The sequence below is a fragment of the Eulemur rufifrons genome, chromosome 18 (genome assembly GCF_041146395.1).
Source record: "Eulemur rufifrons isolate Redbay chromosome 18, OSU_ERuf_1, whole genome shotgun sequence".
In the NCBI taxonomy this organism is placed as follows: domain Eukaryota; kingdom Metazoa; phylum Chordata; class Mammalia; order Primates; family Lemuridae; genus Eulemur; species Eulemur rufifrons.
This window is the reverse complement of record NC_091000.1, coordinates 42,314,724-42,336,353: the sequence shown is the minus strand read 5'-3', so window position 1 is coordinate 42,336,353 and position 21,630 is coordinate 42,314,724. Positions and strand designations below refer to the sequence as shown.

Here is a 21,630-nt window from a genome sequence, read left to right as displayed (position 1 = left end):
CCTTCTTACCTGGTAGATATCAGAAAGACTGCTGCTTCCAGAATCACTAGTGATACTACATCCTGAATGGCTAGAAGAAACGTGGGTCACCTGTGGGTGGAGACTGTCAGTAAGGTGTAGTTTTGTGAAATCTGCAGGAAGCTAGGGAAGGAGCAGGAAAAACTAGGATTACAATTTGAATCAGATCTCCAAGACGACATTTTAAAATTAAGATATTATATTCTATTCCATACCACTAAGCCAAAAATGTTATTAGGTAAGAGTCTTCATTTTTAAATTCACAAATTACTAAATATTATCCTATTTACCAAAAATCACATATTTTTTTTTTTTTTTAAATAGACTCTCACTCTGTTGCCCCGGGTAGAATGCACTGGCATCATCACAGCTCACTGCAACCTCAAACTCCTGGTTCAAGCAATCCTCCTGCCTCAGCCTCCAGAGTAGCTGGGACTACAGGTGCATGCCACTGCTCCTGGCTAATTTTTCTATTTTTAGTAGAGGCGGGGTCTTGCTCTTGCTCAGGCTGGTCTTGAATCCTAAACTCAAGCTATTCTCCCGCCTGGTCCTCCCAGAGTGCTCAGATTACAGGAATGAGCCATTGCTCCCAGCCATAAATTTTTCAAGTTTATGGGCATACAATGAACCTTAAATAATATGAAATTTGATGCTTAAATAAGTAGGGTTGGTGATTACGGAGAATTTGGATGAACATTTAATTTAGTAAGTTACAATTCTCAGATTACATATCAATGAGCAAAATATTCTACTATCAATATTTATTACTAGTCACAAATGCAATTTTATGGCAAGAAACAGTTTAAATGAGAAAACAGATTTGAGGTTCTTTTATGCCCAAATGATGTTTAAAGGTTAAAAAACAAAAAGAGTATCTTAGAGTAGATTAAGCACATTGTCATACAAGTAACTACACTAAGCTCTATGGAGAAAGAAAACAGAATGCCAACAAATAACTGAGAATTGAGAAGATTATGGACAACATTTACCTATCTACTTCTTCATGTTCAAATAAAAATAGCCTCTATTAAAATAAACAGATTTGCTAAACATCCCTCAAGTTCTGAAGTCTACTACCCCTCATATATCAGACAAAATGCATTCACAAAAAGGAAAACATTCACACATTCACCCATTCAACAAATATTTACTGAGGCCCTTTTCTCTTATTATGTCCTAGTTAGCAAGTAAAACACTGCCCTTACGAACCTTACACTCTTATCAGTTACTGTCAAGTCTTCTGAATTTAAAAAGACACTATATTTATCTATAATATCACATTTATACTATTGGCCAGCAATACATTTGACAGTTCAAAAGATATGCTAACTAGCATCGTGAATTACTGATAACATTCTCTTGTTTGTGCCTGCATACTGATCCTATTTAGCTAGTGAATAATAATAAAAAGACTAACTGTTAAAACTTAAATAAAGATTTACCTTAGTAACATTCCCATCTACCCTTTGATCCTTATCCCCTCTCTAGAATAAGCCTCCTGAGGGAGATGATTCAGGTTTATGACAATGCTCAATGGGTTTTGATCTTCAAAGCTTCAAACAAACAGGCAAAATGTATTTTGTTTGTTTATTTATTTTTGAGACAGAGTCTGGCTCTGTTGCCCCAGGGAGAGTGTAGTGGCATCATCCTAGCTCTCTGAAACCTCAAACTCCTAGGTTCAAGCCATCCTCCTGCCTCAGCCTCCCGAGCGGCTGGGACTACAGGTGCGCACCATGACATCTGGCTAATTTTTCTATCTTTAGTAGAGATAGGATCTCACTCTTGCTCACGCGGGTCTCAAACTCCTGAGCTCAAGCCATCCTCCCGCCTTGGCCTCCCAGAGTGCTAGGATTATAGGCGTGATCCACCGAACCCAGCAAAAATATATCTATATTCCATATCATTCAGACCTGACTCTGAATAAATTACACCTGTCCCTACATTAAGTGCATGGTACTTAACGATATTTATACACAATATATTGAGAAATAGTATTTTTAACTCTAAAGGATCAAGGTATACAAAGGACAGATTTAAACATGAATTTGTTAGGGGGCATAAGATTAGATGCCAAAAAAATGGATATAAACCCACATGTTGGAGGAGCTCAGAGAAGTGAGATGTTTATTCAAATGTGTGAAATAACTGTAAGCCCATCTCACTAAGAGTGTTTTTAAAAAATGATAAAGATATTATGAAATATTAATATGTAAAATTTAGGAGAATAATGATTTCTCTATAAGGAGTAGATAGACAAATCCTTCTAAATTCAGAATTTCTATGTTTTATTCACAATGTAGACTAGTGAATTCATTGCAGGATTTATTTATGAACAATTTGAAGACAGAAGTTTGTAGGAATGTATTCATGACTATGATTTTAAATGTAGCTAAGCGACAGTTATCAGATAGTAAAATAAATAACATGTTCATAGCCAGGATAAATACCCTTCATCATCCTAGCTCCACTGCCATTTAATTCAGTCATTTACCACAGAAGGCAACTGGGGAAACGTTACTCTATGGCTCAGGGATTTTAAAAGGCATCAATCGATACATGTAATTACAGAATAATAAACTGATTTTTATTGATTATCTTTTACAGACATGACTCAGACTGACATGTCACACTGTTTTTTTTTTTAAATTAATATGTCAAATGAAGATATAATTATCTAATGAGTTTTTACTTTTTATTTATTCACGTCTTACAGGACTTTCTTGTTAGAATCCATCCTCTGATCATCTTTGCTGACTAAGAATCCACCGTGCGGACAGCACTGGGAGCTGACGGAGCTCCACACCTAATAGAGGGGACCTGCGTCCAGCCTTTACGCACCAATTCTTTGGAACTGAGAAAGTTTTGGACAACATTTACTGATCTCCACACACATATATAAATATCAATTTTCTACTTGTTCATGTATAAATAAAAATATCCTTCTATTAAATAAACAGATTTGCTAAGCATCCCTCAAGTTCTGAAGTGTATTCACCTATGCCTACTTACAGCCACAAATATCAGAATTATGTGGTAATTGTAGGCCCAGAACCATAAAGACTCAAAAGAGAAAGAAATACTTTTGCTCTTAAAAATTCAGTTCTATTTAATAAAGACTTACTGAGTTCCTGCTAAGTCACACACTCTGTGAGGAGAAGGGAATATCAAGGTGAATAAGACATTCCTGATTCCACATGGAACTTCTACTACCCCAAAATTCATTGTGATAAGTGTTACAAGCAATAGAAAAACAAATTAAACATAGTCTGAGCTTTTGAGACAAGGTCTCACCATGTTCCCCAGCCTGGTCTTGAATTCCTGGGCTCAAGCAATCCTCCCGCCTCAGCCTCCCGAATAGTTGGGACTACAGCCGCGTGCCACCATGTCTGGTTTAAACATAGTTTTATAAACATTGTTTTCATCCCTTTCCCCTGCCACCTGTGTTCTTTTCAGAATAGCATGAAAAAATCATATATTGAACTTACAGTAAATGCAAATATAATTTAAAATTAACTAAATACCTCTTTATGTAAGATACATACGAACAGATGCTATATTCAAGTAATCTTAAAATTTTTTCTCACAAATTGGAATAACAATACTATTATAAAATTTTATTGACAACACACACTGGTCAGGTTATGGAATGGGAGAAGTTATAAAAGGTGTTCCCATAAGGGGAGAGTCTGAAATGCACTGATTTGGCCCTGCCACACAACAGTCTTCCTAGATACCTGAGTCCAAGCCTAGGAAAAATGGAGTTTTTAAGAGGCAAACAAACCATATGGGGGGTTGGGCATCAGGAGGCAGACACAGGTCTAGAAGGCACCCACATTTAAACCTGAGTGCTAACATAAAGTAAGCACAAACCTAAAATTAATCAGTTTCATAAAACCTTGGTACCATTTGTATAACAGCTTGTTTTGTTTTATTTTACAGACAGTGACACTACGGTAATTAGCTTTTAAAAAGGAAGTTCTATACATGACCAATACCCATATATAAATAGGCATTTATTTGATAATCAACAATTTATTAATTAATCTAATGGTTGGCATTTATAAAATTACTAGCTAATGAACGAACTCTATTTTGAACACAGATGTCATGAGTACGGATACCTTGAAGTCGCTACTGAATAAATACTTTGTGGAGTTGGTAAAATACCTGAAATCGGGGATAGTGCAGTAGAAATGAGGGTGGCTGCCCTTCTTCCCCTTCCTTTTCTCTCCCAAGAATCTCTGCATTACCAATACGCCCAGCACCTGTGGGACCAGACCCCCAATCCAGCCAGAAAGCACAGGGGATGAGTTTTGTGGGATTCTACTCCCAACAGGTGTTCTATGTAAAAGAGAGTTTCACGTTCCATAATACATATTATCATCTCAGCATCAGTGAGAAATCCAATAGTTAAAAAACAAAACAAGACGAAAACAAACAAAAAATATTGCTGCTATCAATTGAAATTTATTTAACTGATAATTTCTCAAACTAACCTTGGGATCACTTTATTTCAAGTAATAGTTACAACAGAACATATAAGGTTTGGGGTGATCGTTGGAATTTATCCAATCTTCCCAGGCAGCTTGAGTAACACTACTACCTAAGGTAAATTAGATATCTCATTTAGTGACTAAAAACTGACTTTATATTAAGGTGCATCACTAAGAATTTACTCAAATGAATACTGTTTCTCCCATATCATCACTGGATTTTTGTGAATACTCTTTATGTTCATGTTTTTAAGCTTTACAGAGAGGAGTCAGTATATTACTAGATATATTTTCTGTTTTTCTCTGGGCTATTAGTGAAAATATGGGAGACTATATTTTCATTCATCCATCATTTATTGAAAGCCTGTGTTGTGCAGATTAAATGAATGAATGGGTGTAAAGCACTTAGAGAAGTGCTTGGCACACAGAAATCACTAAAGAAGTGTGTTAACTATAAATTACCACGTGCCAGACTCTGTATAAAGCACAGGTCCCTTCCAGGTCTAAAATTTCTGTAGCTAGAATTAAAGCCCTTTCTGGGAACAGATCAATAATCCACTGGGCTTTAGTGGCCAAAGTCACCCAGCTAGAGACACTACCCTTCACTCACTTGAGTTATGTTCTAAAAGCAATACATATTCTCTCTCTCTTTGGGCATACACATACATACACACACACACTCTCTCTCTCTCACCCACACCTGTTTTTTCTTTTTCTTTCTACTACTGATCTTTTCAGATACTACTAGTTCTGACACTCTTTGACCTGTTTCTACATACAGCTTGATGAGGCAGAAATATTATTTAGTAGCTCATTTTAAAAACCTGTTTATAACCTGATCAACTTTTACTTTTGTAAATCATATTTTAGAACACCAGAAAAAGTAAACATTTGGACTCAAATATTAATCAGCAAAATTGATTTTTACTTCTGTCATAACCCCTTAACAAATGCTCTTGTTCTCGAATGCTTCATCCGCCAATATTTCACAAACCAAAGTGAAAGATTTTGGAGCAACATACAGTTTATTTTGGTTCTAAGTATATATAATGGTAGGAAACAAAGGTTTTCTAAATGTGTCATGAGATAGTAATTTAATATGCTGATAGATCTATTTTCCTGATTAAATTACATATAGACATTTGTAAGTGTTGATATGACTATGCTTTATTGAAATAGCTCTACAAAAATTTATTTGCCTTATAAGCACTGGAGAAACTTGCCAAAAATTTAACCATTTGTAAGAACTTAACATTCTCCTAGCTTCCTACCAGGCTCAAAAGACATAAGCCTCATGTTTGGCATACATGGATTTATCTTCTATTCAACTACCTTCTAAGTCAAACAAACTTGGGCCAGTCAGCTTAGTTTCTTCTATGAAACACATATAATACAGTGACCAAATGACATAATCACTGCGACCTACAGAATCTTCCTTACAGATGCCTCTCTTTTCCAGTCAGGGTCCTCCCTAACCTTAGGTCTGATATTTTTCAAATTCAATTCCAAAAAAATAAATAAATTTGTTTTTGACACAGTGATACCTAAAACTAGCATTATTGTAGTTCACTTTTATATATTCCCCCAAAAGTCTGTATGTTATAAATAAATCTCATATATATGGAGAGAAACTCACTGCTTCAAATACCTTAAAAATTTTTGCAAACTGAGTAACTTCCATGTCATAACATGCTTATAGTCCAATTACTTTCCCCTGTGAACACTCAAATTTTCATAGTTTAGAATTTTCTCAAAGTGATAACAAAACTTCCGCTGTTTGTGCTTTTATGTGAGTAGTTTTGTGTCTGACTGCAAAAGCCTCCAGAACAGTTATGTATTTGGCCTGACACATGCCACAACTAGATGTGGTATAACCACAAAGCTTTATTCCCGCCATACAGAGCACGCTACCTCTAGACCCTGGAGGACAGTCTGAACAGAAACACTAGGGGGTGGGGAGGTTTATTTCGAAAGTTCCTTGCTACTTTCCTACATAATAATGTTTTAGAGGTAGCTATTAATATAACAGAGAAGATTTGAAAAGATACGGGTTATACGCATGAATATTTCACATGTCTTTCTGCCCAAACATATACTTTTATGTGCTGGAATTAGCTACTGAAATGTGGTAGGATCCTTGCCCTCTCCCAAGGCAGAAAGGCCACCTTCATATTTTTCGGGGTTAGAATCATAAACTTCATTGGCTACAGGTGGGCAACTTACAATCTATCTAAAATTTAATTCTTACATATATGAAATGGGGATAATTTGAACACAAATAGTATACCTGGGACTCCTGATGAGAAAAACAAATCATCAAAATTAGTAAATTGGTTGAAAAGAGGCTGTCAGTCACAAGACAATTGATGTTTCTAAGCAAATACTTTTAGAAAGCCTTTTCTATTGAATGTTGAAAGAAAGCACTAAGTAGAAAGAATCGCACAGGAACTTCACTTCAAAATGGAAAAGTAGAATCCTTCAGTGTGATGAGAAATAGTATGATCTAAGTACCATATATTGCAAAATGTAAGGCTTTGACCATTCTCCCAAAGATAAAGCAATAATCACATCACCTGTACACAAGTTACTATGTGCCAGGCCCTGCTCTAAGCACTTGCATATACGTTAGCTCATTAGATTTTTAAAACAATCCTACAAAGTAGGTATTATTGTGACTATTTTATATAGGAGGAACTCAAGATGCAGAAAAGTTAAGTGATTTGCACCAAGATCATACAGCAAAAAAGTGAGAGAGAGAGATTCCAGCCCCAGGTGAAGGGGTCTGGAACAAACACACTTACGCATTAAACTTTAATGTATTTATTAATTTACTAGTTGAACTGAAAACTCTCATAAATATTGATGAAATTGTCAAATGGCTACTCAAATCCATTTATTATTAATAGTATAGCTTCTCATATACATTTCAAAATCACATGGAAAATAAAATATTAATTTAAAATAATTTCTCACTTTCATGAGTCAAACTTATTAAAACTTTGCACCTGCATTTCCAACATCAATGACTTTGACATTCCAAAGCCTAAGTTTCCATTCCTTCAAATTGCTTGAGACAGTGATGTATCTACATGACAGTGCTGTAGATAACATTAGTGAAGCTGATCTTTATCTTTGCAGCTTCTTTACAGCTACAATCATTTACTATTTGCTCTGTAAATTAATTTTTAAAATGTTTATGGTAATATCCAGTAATGACAATTTTTAGATAATATAGCTGGGAATCATTATTGAATCTATGTAAAACTTATTTAACTCCTTTACACCAATTCCATCCATGCCCCTATAAGCACACCAAGCAAACACTGCTTGGGGTCACTTCTGCTTTATTTTCCTTATCGAAAAATATCTTTTTGTTAACCAAAAAAAAAAAAGGAAACTAAATTGAGAGAGAACCTCATAATATAAGAGATTAAGGAAACCCCTTTTCTGATAGTTAATTTTGGCAGAAATAAAACCTTGTCTTGTATTTCATTTCTCTAACATCTGAATATAAGAAAAAATTATGAGTGTGTGTATGCACACACACATATTTAATCTAGTCAGCTAATTTTATCACTTTAAGAAAGATACCTGGTATAGTGAGAGCAGGTCTAGAATTATTATCAAATCCACTGAAAGTTTCCCATCTAAAAGATAGCTGTATTTTTTCACAATGAAAATGTTTATCTGAGATCCAAAACAAAGCAATCCAAACTGTACAAGTTTCCATAGAAATATTGAGGTAGCTGATTAATTATCATGTTTACATGGCCAAATGAAATGTTCTGTTGCTTGTTAAGAAACACAGCAGCTTGATGATGGTTGTCAAGTGACAGCTACTCCATTCTCACTCTAAATGCATACACACATGTGCGCACGCACACACACACACACACACTCTCAGCATATAATCCCTTTTCCCTTTCAATTTATTTCCAACCATCAACAACCAAGCACCTGAAAAACACAAATTCCTCTGAGAGATTTAAAAGAAATTCTCTAGGTCGGTCAGTCCTAGAACTTTCGATGAAAAATATGGCAACTGTTTGCACTGAGTCAGGTGATTTAAAAGTCATCTTCTGGGTAGAATTTCATCTATTTTAAATCCCAAACTCCTTTGTATATTTTCTCTTAATGTTAGTAATAATCACTGCCATTACTATGGGGGGTATGTACTATATAATGGGCAATGCACTGAATATTTTGTATGTTCTCTCTTTGTTCTAATGCTGAGAAAGAGCCCAGGTGCTGCATAAGAAATGGAAGCTCAAAGAGCTCAAGTGGCTTGTACAATGCCCCCAGGTAACAGGCTCCGACATCTATGAATGTTTATAAAAGAGAGTAATTGGAACATAAACATACCATGACAATTATACCATCCATAAAGTCATACTGATAATACAGTAATGCTGATAACACTCTACAGTTACTACAACTTCCATTCTCAGTCTCTTGTTTTCCAGAACCAAGTGGGATTGGTGCCAGGGAAGCAGCAATCCCCGGAGAGCAAGGGGTGTTGCTGGTAATACCAGAAGACAGCTTCTATGACCAAGTAGACAACAACTCTGATGAGCTCCAAAGGGACTGTGCTTAGTTATCCCAACTGAAAAAATGCTCAGTGGAGTATGGAGTTTGGGAAATGAGAGCTTAAAGTCAGAGAAAAAAGATTCCTATGGGATCCACAGAGGAGTCTAAGCTGTCTTCTTTGTGAACAAAAATAAATAGTTGGTTTGGGGAGAAAGTCTCACCACGGAATCAAAAACATTAACCCACAAGTAATTTTAATTTTTAACTAGTTAGAAGTTATAAAAGCTACCTTACACCAAAATGCAAATGCACTTTGGGTCTGCATACAATAAAATGGCGGGGCCCGGCTAGCTAGTCACCAGTGTCCTCCTGCTGGACACACAGCGAGGTTACATTTCCCAGCCTCTCTTACAGCTACAAATGAGTTCAAGCCTCTGGAGTATGAACAGTAAGAGTGATTATGCCACTTCCTTACCTGACTTACAACAACCTTCCACATGCCACTCTCTGTGATCTTTCCCCTTCCACTGAGACAGTCTCTGCTGGAAGACAATACAAACTTTGTGCTGAAGGTTAAAGACAACTGAGCCACAAAATGGAGCAGGCCTGGAACCCTGAATTACTACTCTGAAGGGAACTGTCGTCAATCAAGAACACCTTCAGATTTATGCAAAAGAGACTTAAAAAAAAAACAAAACTTCCATTGTGTTTGAACTATTGTATTTTGTTTTCTTTGGTGCAACAACTACATTATCTGTAGCTGAGATAACCCTTCTTGAGATAGTTTTCTCTTCCAGCTGAGCCCTGGTCCTCATCTCCTTTCTTACTTCCCAACCCTTGACATGCTCTCTGTCGTCAGTTCTAATGTCCTCAGATGAAAACGCCTCACAGTTTATGGGTTCAGAAAGCAAGTCTTTTGTTCTGCCCACTCTATTAAAAGTGTGGTTCTAGGGATTGCATTCTTTATGACTGTTACAATGCTGTTGAGCACTGAATTTCTTTAGTGTTGATATTGCAGTATCACAGAGCAAGCAAATCATCTTATCTCTAGCAGAAACAAGATTAATGCTGCAATTCCCAATCCTCATTAAAAAAAAAAACACCTGTTTTCTTCCTTCAGCATTCTCTTGGTCTTCTTTGATATCATGGGCTGTTAAGCAGACAGAATTAAAAAATACTGTTGGACGTGCAACTATTCACAAAGTTCACTTCAAACAGAAACACAGCGCATCGTTGTCAAAAGCTGATAGCAGACTGGTGTACTGGACCCCCATAAACTCTCAGCAACCAGCCTCATGCGGTAGCAGCACCAGTCAGGTGGGGGAAGTTAGAACTATAATAAAACACGAGCATGGCAGCTGTCAGTTTAGCCCTGATGGCCGACTAATGTTCTCATTGTGCTGGTCAATCTGGGAAGATTATTTCATTGAAGCTTATTTTATTCTTTGGTATTTTACATATTTTCATGTTAAAAATAAAATACAAATATAAAAGATGAGCAAAAATGTATTAATACAAATAAAAGCATTTGTTCTATAAAATTTGGATTCAATCAGAAGACCACACTTAAGGACCTAGAAGGCTACAGGTTCCCAACCCCTGTTCTAGGAACAGCTGGGAAGTCAGCACAAGCCCTGAGAAGGAGTGGGGTTGGGAAAGAGATATTCTGTGGTGAAATCATGTAGGGAAGCCACAGTAATGAGTTTGAATTTCATTATATTCTGAATGAGTTGGGAAACCACTAGAGGGCTTTGAGCACTCACAATATATGCATCAAGAATTCAAAACATTTTAAATGTCGACAATGTTGCACAAAAGATTTTCCTCATTTCAATGTGAAACAATTTTATACATAACCTATACAGATATACAAAATAAAAACCACAGGACATAAAGAAAATGTTAACAACAGCTACAGTTACACAACGAGATTATGAACAATTAAAAATATTTTTGCTTATCTCTATGTTCTAGTTTTTAATATAAATGTATTACTTTGTGATAAGCAAAAGAAAACTTTAGGAGTAATTCCACATAACTTAAACAGAAAAAGATGTTTATTATAACTAGTAACAATAGGCCATCTACCAAGAACAGCACCATAGATTATTTTAATGGACAGAACATGGGTAGGGACTCAACTGTGAGGCTGTATCTATTCTAAGTTATCATTTATGGATACATTGGCTATGTAACTTTATGGACTGAAAAATTCCACCCCATCCCTCATCTATCTATCTATCTATCTATCTCTCCCCTCCCCACCCACACACAGGAAACTACCTTATTTTAAATGACATCTCCGATTCTACCTCTAATGATTCATTTTTAGATTTCATTCAAACACCACCACAGGTGCTGTTTCACTAGGTGAGTGTTACAATTTAGCTAGACAATAACCTTTAAATCAAAAAATAATTATACGTTATCCCTCTTAAGTTGCTAATAAGAATACTAGATATTAATTTTATGTCTAGTATATCAGTTTTTCCTTTTATTTCAATGATAAATATACTCATTTTTAGCATTTATTTCCAAGGACTTCAATGATAAGACATTTAATTTCACATTTATTTTTAAGGGCTTGATGTGTCAACACTGGCACGCCAGATAATTTCACTGCTTTGGCTCTGTCTGGAGGGCACTATGAAAGAGTTTGTGGTGCATTACTCATTGCCCAGGGCCAGCAGAAATATGTACTTATAAACTGCAAGAAGTCTAATATTTTTTCCTTCATCTTTTTTTTTTTTTTTTCAAATCTTAGACACATGCTATCAAATGAATGGCCTGAATTACTAAGACATAGTCAAGTACACATTACCTCATAGGGAGACTCCTTCCTAATACCCTGCACTTGTGTCAATGCTCCAGTATTTTTCATGACCTCAGTCATCTGCAAAGATTTATTTACATGAGCAACTGAGCAACTATCTTAAAAAGTACATACTTCCTAAATTAATATAAAGTTTGAATATTCTATTACCGTATTACACTTGGTTTACTTTCCTCAATCAACTACTTTCTCTGACTTTTCTTTTTCTTTTTTTCTTTTTGAGAGAGTGTCTCGCTCTGTTGCCCTGGCTAGAGTGCAGTGGTATTATCATAGCTCACTGCAACCTCAAACTCCTGGGCTCAAATGATCCTCCTGTCTGAACCTCCCTAGTAGCTGGAACTATAGGCACATGCCACCACACTTGGCTAATTCTTCTATTTTTTGTAGAGACAGGGTCTTGCTCTTGCTCAGGCTGGTCTCGAACTCCTAAGCTCAAGTGATCCTCCTGCCTCAGCCTCCCTAAGTACCAGGATTACGGGTATGAGCCATTGCACCCAGCCTCTCTGAACTTTTCTAACTTTTCTGATAAGTGTCCATATATATGCATATTGACTTATCCTGGGTTTTAAATCAGGGAGATAGAATAGTACTCATTAAAATACACTTAGAGACTCTGATGGCTGGTTAAATATAATCCATGGTGTTATTAGTGCATATGAACACAGGCGCACGCACACATACCTACTAAAGCACTGATAACTTGAAACAGATTAACTTCCATAACCCAAAAGTTATGTAGCCTCAATTCGCCCTCAGGAAAAACCATAACTTACCAAATTAACCAAAATCCCACTATGTGTGAGAGCATTCTGATAAAGGACTTACAAATATTCTCCCACTTGACTGCAATGCTACTGCATTACCATTGTCCTGTCTTGCTTCTTGCAACAATCTCTTGTTGCAGCCAGAGTAAACTTTAAAACACGATAGGAAAATACACACCTGATCATGTCACTCCCCTGCCTAAAATCTTTTAGTGGCTTCTCTTTACCCTTAGGAGAAACAGTTTACACTCCTAACCACTGCACCCCACTGTCATCTTCTTTTGATCATTTCACACTCATCTCTCTTCCTTTCAATCTCTGTACTAAATATATAAATCTATTTCTGGTTATTTTAAATGTCATACTCTGTATCTCTCTCCTGGGTCTTCATTGTTCCTTTCTCCTAGAAGAACACTCTTGCCCCTGAGCTGGCTAATTCTCTGAATCCTCTTCCTGGAGTTAGAAATTCTTGGAAGATGCTCCTGTGACACCCAGAATTGCTGCCTGTCACAGAACTTAAGCCCCTTTACAATAGCTGCTGATATAATAAACCAGTGTCCTCTCTAGGTGAGTTCGAGGGGACACATCTGCCTTTTTCATCACTCTTTCCCTAGCCTCAAACATAATGCCTAAAATATAGTACATACTTAATAAACAAATCATTGACGTATTAACCCTAGTTTAGAGTCAAGGATGTTGAGGCTGAGAGAAAATGAATGAGGACTGCCTGACCCGGTGTTCTCTCCCTTACCAACTCTAAGGTCTCCCATTCCACCAGCAATTACAGGTAGGATCACCAGAATAAAATTATAAGACAACGAAAAGTAACTATTGTTAAGAAATGAATTTAGTTTGGATTTCCTGGAAGCAAGAACAAAAAAAGTTAAGGACAAAACTTCTGAAGTCACAAATTTTTAACTTTCTATCTTTACAGATCTCCACAGAAGAGCCTGGCAAAGGAAGAATATATGAGCTCTACTCAGAACCGTGGGATTCATTCATCTACTTTAATTATCTAACAAGTATTTACTGACATCCGGCAACAAGCCAGTCACTATCATGGGAATGAGGGATATGGCAATGACTGGGACTGGCAAAATCCCTGCGCCCTGGAATTTACACTCCTGGAGGGAAGAGGGACTTGAGGGTGGAAGGGGAAAGGGGAAATATGTAACAATAAACAAATTAAAACGATCTCAGATATCAGTAAATACTACACAGACAACAGCAAAAGGGGGACACGCAATGGATGGTGATGGCTGGGAATGGACAAGTTATTATTTCAGACTGGGCAACCTGAGAAGGCTGCTCTGAGAAAGAAACATTTGAAGTGAGAGATTAATAAATACAAAGGATCCAGCCAAAGAAAGACCTGGAGGGAAAGCTTTACAAATGAAAAGAATATCAAGGGCAAAGTCCTAAGGTGGGATAAACCTAGGAATGGTCAAAAAACAGAAGTTCAAGGTGACTGGAAGTAAAGAGAGAGAACAGTTGAGGAAGAAAATATCCACTCAGAAGAACCTCACAGTTCTGAGAAGAGTACAAGAGTACAAGCTCTGGAGGGTGAAAAGTGAGAATGGTTGAGGGGTACAAACAAGGTCTGAGCGGTAGGGACTCAGCCTACTAAAAAATAGGCTTTCAGCTGGGCACGGTGGCTTGCATCTGTTATCCCAGCACTTTGGGAAGCTGAAGCTTGAGGCCAGGAGTTGAAGACCAGTCCGAGCAACATAGTGAGACCCCATCTCTACAAAAAATAGAAAAATTATCCAGGCATGGTAGTGTGTGCCTGTAGTCCCAGCTACTCTAGAGGCTGAGGCAGGAGGATTGCTTAAGCCCAGAAGTTTGAGGTTGCAATGAGTTATGATGACGCCACTGTACTCTAGCCCGGGCAACAGCACAAGATCCTGTCTCAAAAAATCAAAAATAAAAAGTAGGCATTCCAAGTACAATGCGAATCCACTGGGTCTTTCAAATAGGCAGTTAACAAGATCCAGTTGTGTTTTATAAGATCATCCTGGCAGGGGGTGGGAGGATCAGATTGTAAGGGATTAGAATGCAAGTGAGAAGACAAGTTAGAATGGAATGAGGTGCCATCTAGACTACAGCAAACGAACCTAAAAACAGCCTTTCAAAACCTGAACTAATGGAACTTTAGAGAGGCCTCTGTATTCAACTATTTGACTTTTTTTTTTTTTTTTTTTTTGAGACAGAGTCTCACTCTGTTGCCCAGGCTAGAGTGAGTGCCGTGGCGTTAGCCTAGCTCACAGCAACCTCAAACTCCTGGGCTCAAGCGATCCTCCTGTCTCAGCCTCCCGAGTAGCTGGGACTACAGGCATGAGCCACCATGCCCGGCTAATTTTTTCTATATATATTTTTAGCTGTCCATATAATTTCTTTCTATTTTTAGTAGAGACGGGGTCTCGCTCTTGCTCAGGCTGGTCTCGAACTCCTGAGCTCAAACGATCCGCCCACCTCGGCCTCCCAGAGTGCTAGGATTACAGGCGTGAGCCACCACGCCCGGCCCTATTTGACTTTTTTAAAAAAGAAAAACCCTATTTACTTAAAGGACCATAAACATGATTAGGTATGTGTCATGGATTATTATAACACTTTAGTAATTAGCACTGGCTTCCTATAAATTATATGGGTGGATGAACAAATTTCCAAGGTCCTTTTATTTCTCATAAAAGTCCTCAAGTTACTGCAGAGTAGTAATTCATTAAATAGGAATACTTGTTTTGACCAAGTACCTAACATCACCAGGAATTAACATCAGAAGGTCAAAGATTATAATATGAAATTACAGAAAGAATACACGGTCAGTTCTAAGTTAGCTGTGTGACTCAGGAAAATAATCTTAATTCTTTACAGTTCAATTTACTCACCAGTGCAGATTAGAAATAACAAGGTCCGTCCTGCCTACCTAACACGATAGTTGTGAGAACAAATGGAGAACAGATGTGAAAGAATTCTAGCACTATAAAGCATTGTACAAATACAAGTTTTTGTATAAAAGCACAATGATAGACCTGGAAGGGTTTAAGGATTCATTTAGCATAATCTTCTCATTTCACAGCTGTGGTAACTGATATCAAGAGAGGTGAATCAGATATGGCACTGCTAAAACTAGAATCCAGATCTCACTGTGATACAATAGACAAAAAGTAATTTGAATAGCTTCCAAATTTTCTACAATATAAATTGTATCATCAGTTTTTTTAAAAACAAGTATTTGTAAACAAACCAGAAATATTGAAAGGAAAAAGTAACTTGGAATACATTACTAACAATTTACTATGTTGTATAAACAAAAATTAACATAGTATTTTTACCTCAATTCCATGATATACGCACATTAAAATATGATTGCACTTAGAGAAATATATAACTTTCATAATGCTATATGGTCAAGGCCCATCACTTAAGGAGATGAGTGAGCAGCTTCACCTGGTTTTTGGCATTGGATTATACTGAAGGCCTTCAAAGACAGTTTCATCTTTAAAATAATCCTTATTAATATTCTTCCTAAATAGAATGTCTGAATTTCTAAAACTACCATCTAAAATTCCTACGCAGCTTAAACCAGAAAATTTTTACTGCTTGAATAAACATTTCCATATTTTATTTAAATGTCAAATATTAAAGAATCACATAACAATTATTACAGTTAACAATGCTAATCCTAATTTATTATTAGGATTGCTAATGTGAATATTCAGTGGTTGATGTTTACTGACTGCTTATTGCCTTCAGCCTTTATAACCTATTCCGTTTCATCCAGGTTAATCTGGCCACAAGGGAAAAAAAGTCCTCCCGAGGTGGCAATTATCTACTGATTCTGAATTTATTGACTTGTTTGTCTGTACCTGCATTTTTATACTTCTTATTAATTCCTCTCACATTCCATAAATATTTATTAAATGGGTTTTTTATGTTAAACGCATCCTAGACATTCCAGAGAGAGTGATGAAGTCCCTACCCTCATGGGGCTTGCGTTCCAATGGAAAGAGACATAATAAACAAGCAGTAATAACATTAACAACAAACAAAAACTAAAAACGTAATAATAAATGCCTGGCAGTGGGTTATAATAACACGGTATAGTAGAAACACCCGAGTGGCTGCTTTGGCTTGGCCTGTCAGGAGAACCTTCTACAGCTGGGAGTCATGGAGCCAGCCAGGTAAAGATCCAAGATTGAATTCCGGGCAAAAGAAACAAAAGCACAGAAATGACATGGTCTGATTTATATTTCGTAAATCTGATTTACAGTATATAAATGTGAAGAATAGCATGGAGAAAAAGGGCAAGTTTAGAAATAAGGAGAACATCAGGAATCGCTGGATAGTATCAGGGAGATGAGGGTAGTTTGGACCAGGGTGGTGACAATGCAGACGGAGAGAAGAGCGTCAATTCATGACCAGAAGGACAGAATAAAGATGACTTTCTGAAATATGTGCAGGTTTGGGCAACCTGAGGAACCAAAGATAATTCGTGGGCTTGGGACTTTGATATCTGAATAGATGGCAATGGCAATGATTTGGGATGAGGAAAACTGGGGAATCATGAGTTTGCTGACTGCTTGGTTGGTTTGGTTTGGTTTGTTTGTTTGCTTATTTATTTATGTAGGTGATGGCTGGGGGAACAGTCAGCAGTTATGTTTGTCCATGTCAAATCTGAAGTGACAAAATCCACATCAAAATATCTAGCAAGGCAATTAAATATACAGTCTTGCATTTTACTATAATCAACCAATGAATGTTTTTTTACAATAAAACTGTAAAACTTCTCACCTGCTCATTAAGTGCTTACATGTTAACACATACAAATATAAGTATGAATGGCAATCAAGACAACTATGATGATGAAGAGGATATTTTTATTCCTACCATGTTGGGATAATGATTCTTGAAATCAATAAACAGATGGGGTAACAAGATAAAAGGTCTCAAGTTTTCTCTTCTGTTTGAGCTAAGCCACTATTTAAAATAGTTACATACATGCTAACCAAAAAAGTAGCCCCTCAGAAATGTAACATAGGATTTCATTTATATTTTACAGTAAAGTTTGCTCAAACATCTAAACTTCTGCTCATAAATCTTTTAAAGAACTTAGAAAAACCTATTGCCTCCTCTAAATTTAGAAACCTAATAAAAGCTCAGGTGAAATATGAACTTGGCTAGATGTTTGTCATTTGAATTAATGTATCTTTGTAAACAAATTCTGTTCTTTAATGCTTTCAATTTTACCAATAGGATTAACAAAGCTCCTGAAATAGAATCTTTCCTTTTATATCACAATTCATAGAAGTCACTTAAAGATCAGAACCAATAAGAACTAAATGGTAACCAAGCCACCAATAACAAAACATACCAAGCAAATCGGACATAAACTTTAATTTCTTTTATGTGTCCTCTTCATTTGAAGGCCACAGTCTGACATCTGTGATTCTCTGGTGCTTATGAATTAGATATTTTCATATAAACTGGATATATGCACACCTTCATATATGACTGAGCAAGGCTTACTCTAATATAACCTATCAACCATGGAAAACTGGAAAATAAAAATGAAAAGTAATGGAAGTGAAAAATAGTGTCTAGTCAACGCAAGAAGAGTAAATTAAGAAAAGACATATTTAATCACCTTTAATTCAGGAAAAGGGGGATTGGGTGCCTGTTGGAATGAACACCTAGGTAGTCAGGCACTACATATTCCCCAATTGGGATATCTTTTCACTTACCTCTGTGCATATGAATGGCAGAATGTGTGTGTGTGTGTGTGTGTGTGTGTGAGAGAGAGAGAGAGAGAGAGAGAGAGAGAGGCGCGCGTGCCACAGTAGGGTAAGAGGTAGGAATTAACCATATCCTTAATGTTTCCAACCTGACTCCTTCCCAGTGTGGCTAGAGTCATAGGGTCCCTTAGAAAAAATTCTTGAGATGTTCATTTTCACAATTCCTGAAGGATTCCTTGGGGTTATGTGTGCAAGAAGAAGCTTATATAAGCTTTGCCTTCCAAGTCAGTGCTCAGGCAAGAAAATACCTGGCCTACATGAAAGCATATTTAGTTGACAGGGTTAGTACATTACTGTGTTACTATGTTACAAGAAGGCAGGTGCCTTTCTCAGTTGATTTGGAGAACACAGCTCTGAAAGAACAATTGTTATTCTACTGGGGACCCAATGGGCAGTAAGAAGAGCCAATGAAGCCAGATTTCAGAGCTTTTATGCCACTTTACAGTAAAGAAACTTTAGCCTGAAGTCGGTCACTTTTCTTAAATTGAAATATAGATAATTTCACCATGAAACAGTCTAAAATCACATGTGTTTCACATAGCAGATAAGAATTTCAGTGCTGACACCTCTTTTGGCACAGATTCCCAGTTTTTACTGCATGCAAATTTGGGGAGGGGGGCGGAGAATGAACTCATGGCTTAAGAATCTGGCAACTGCTTGAATTTCACTGTAAAGAAGCATCATTAAGAAGCTAGGAATCTGAGTCACTTAATATCAGGCTTCAGCTAAATTCTTAAACGGTTACATAACACCACTAATTTTTAAGAACAAGAAAGGGTTTTTAAAAATGTCATGGCTTTAGGATTTACTCTTTCTCTTTTTCATACTATAAAAATGTCTTGTCTGATCCTTCCATATATATATATATATATATATATATATATATATTTATGTAACTTATTTACTTTCTTCTTGAAGAATAAAAGATCTCCACACCTTCAGACAGATACCCATTATTAACCTGACTCTCTAAGATATGTCTTTCATTACTCTAAGATCATGCTTCATGTTTGCAACATAAGGTAAAATAAGAGAAATTTTATTATAGTAATTAAAATATCTCTAAAATCCCAGTGGATTCACACACTATCAGATAACTAAATTAAAAAATTAAAAACCATGCCACAGTTTTAAATCCTAAATGCTTCCTACCATGCAGATAACATATTTGAACGAATAACAAAAGTTTTCACTCAAGCTTTGACATTTTGACATGTAGTAGATATAACTTAAATTGGGGAAAATGAATAAAGAACGTATGCTGGAAAATTAATTTTAAAAATCTTTAAACTTCCTATGTGAACAATCTGCCAAAATTGGCTGTCGTAAAATTAGAAAAAAATAAGTTCCACGTTTATTATTAACAAAAGGCACCCTTCTGTGAGAACAAGTGTCACAAACAACTAACATTAATTTCTTAAGCCTTAAGAGCTTCTTTTCCCAGTATTTTGACAGGGATGAGAAGAACCAGATAAAAGGAGATATTATCATAACTTCATATAAACACTGTGCTTAGAGCAGTAAGAAAGCAAATAACCGTGTCCCTCTTACATGCTCAGCATTAAATTATCTTTCACAAAGCAAATGGCATTTTTTTTGACCGATAAAAGCAGTATGTACAGTTAAGAAGTACACAACTCCCACATCCTGGCCTTTATATTTTTCTTCTTAAGAGAAAGCAGCATTTATGAGCCCCATAATGACTATGTTAAATCCCCTGGATCACATCACAATAGGAAAACACTGTATACCATAATGTATAATGGCATATTTAAATATGACCCAAAATTCCATGCTTCCATAATCTATATTAAGTTGTAAGCAAATAAAGACATTTCTACCATGATCATTTCTCTAAGCAAAGGTTAACTAGAAAGGCCAGCATTAGGAAGAAATAGAATACATACCATGGTATAGTCTCTTTCGTTAGAAAAGGCAAGAAAAACAGATTTAGATTAAGACTTGGTGTATAAAAGCTGAAAGCATAGAATTTGTATCCACATAATGAACTGATGTCTCCTCTAAAAGACGTCAGATTGCTGTTCAGCTAAACTATCTAAAAATACCTCCTTGCAAACACACACACGAAATGACTACAAAGACAGGTCTTACTAAGCAGCTCTACTTGCACAAAATCACTTAATAAGTGGGGAAAAATTCTGAAGTACTTAGGGAAAAAATAATGGGAATTTTTTGTATCAACTACAATCTTTTATGAGCTATTTTGCAAACCACTATCCATCTGTAAAAAGTAGTTAATGAAGGATCTTAAAGCAAATTATAATTGATCTAAGACGTACAACAGAGAATTATGGTCTATGAACTTAAAATCAGATAAAGAAAAATAAATCTGTAAATCACCATCAACATTCTAGTTTAAAAAAAAAAAAGGGAAAAATTTTCAGCTGGAAAAGCAGGGGTCGAATTCATGGATGCCACTGTGTGTCAGACCACGTGCCAGATATGTAATCCCTACAAAACCTGTGACGTATGCATCATTAACAGCACTTGACAGGCCAGGAAAAATAGTTCCGAACAGTCAAGCAATCTGCCTGGGGTGATGCAGCTACAAAGAGCTGGGATTCCAACCCACAAGTGAAAGGGTTTAGAGCTGTGGTCCCAATCTCCAGGGCCACAGACTGGTAGTAGTCCACAGCCTGTTAGGAATAGGGCCGTAGAGCTCCACCCCACCCCCCCTCCAAATACAAATGAGGCAAAGCTTCATCTGTATTTACAGCTAGCTGCTCCCCATTGCTTGCATTGCTGCATAAGCTCCACCTCCTGTCACATCAGCAGCAGCATTAGATTCTCATAGGAGCGCAAACCCTACTGTAAACCGCGCGTGTGAGGGATCTAGGTTGCCTGCTCCTTACGAGAATCTAATGCCTGATGACTATGGTGGAGTTGAGGTAGTGATGCTAGCGCTGGGGAGCAGCTGCAAATACAGATTGTCATTAGCAGAGAGGTTTGACTCTACAATAAATGTAATGTGCTTGAATCATGCCGAAATCACTCCCACCCCCTACCCCCATCCACGGAAAAATCATTGTCCATGAATCCCATCCCTGGTGCCAAAAAGGTTGGGGACTGCTGCTCTAGAGCATTATAGCATTGATCACTGGCATTCACATAGGGCTTTACAGTCAGCAAAAAGATTCTGAAAACATAAACTCTTTTTATATTTTCCTTATTTAAACCTCAAA

At 36.7% G+C, this 21,630-nt stretch overlaps 1 protein-coding gene across 10 annotated transcripts in view; it reads right to left on the bottom strand.

Moving 5' to 3' along the window:
- RAPGEF2 (Rap guanine nucleotide exchange factor 2) overlaps nt 1–21,630 on the bottom strand; it is a 240,526-nt gene that overhangs the window by 50,353 nt on the left and 168,543 nt on the right. For all 10 annotated transcript variants that reach the window (XM_069493495.1, XM_069493496.1, XM_069493493.1 and 7 more), the window contains one exon: nt 10–141. In XM_069493495.1, the coding sequence (XP_069349596.1) occupies nt 10–141 (132 nt within the window). The remainder of the gene's footprint in view (nt 1–9; nt 142–21,630) is intronic.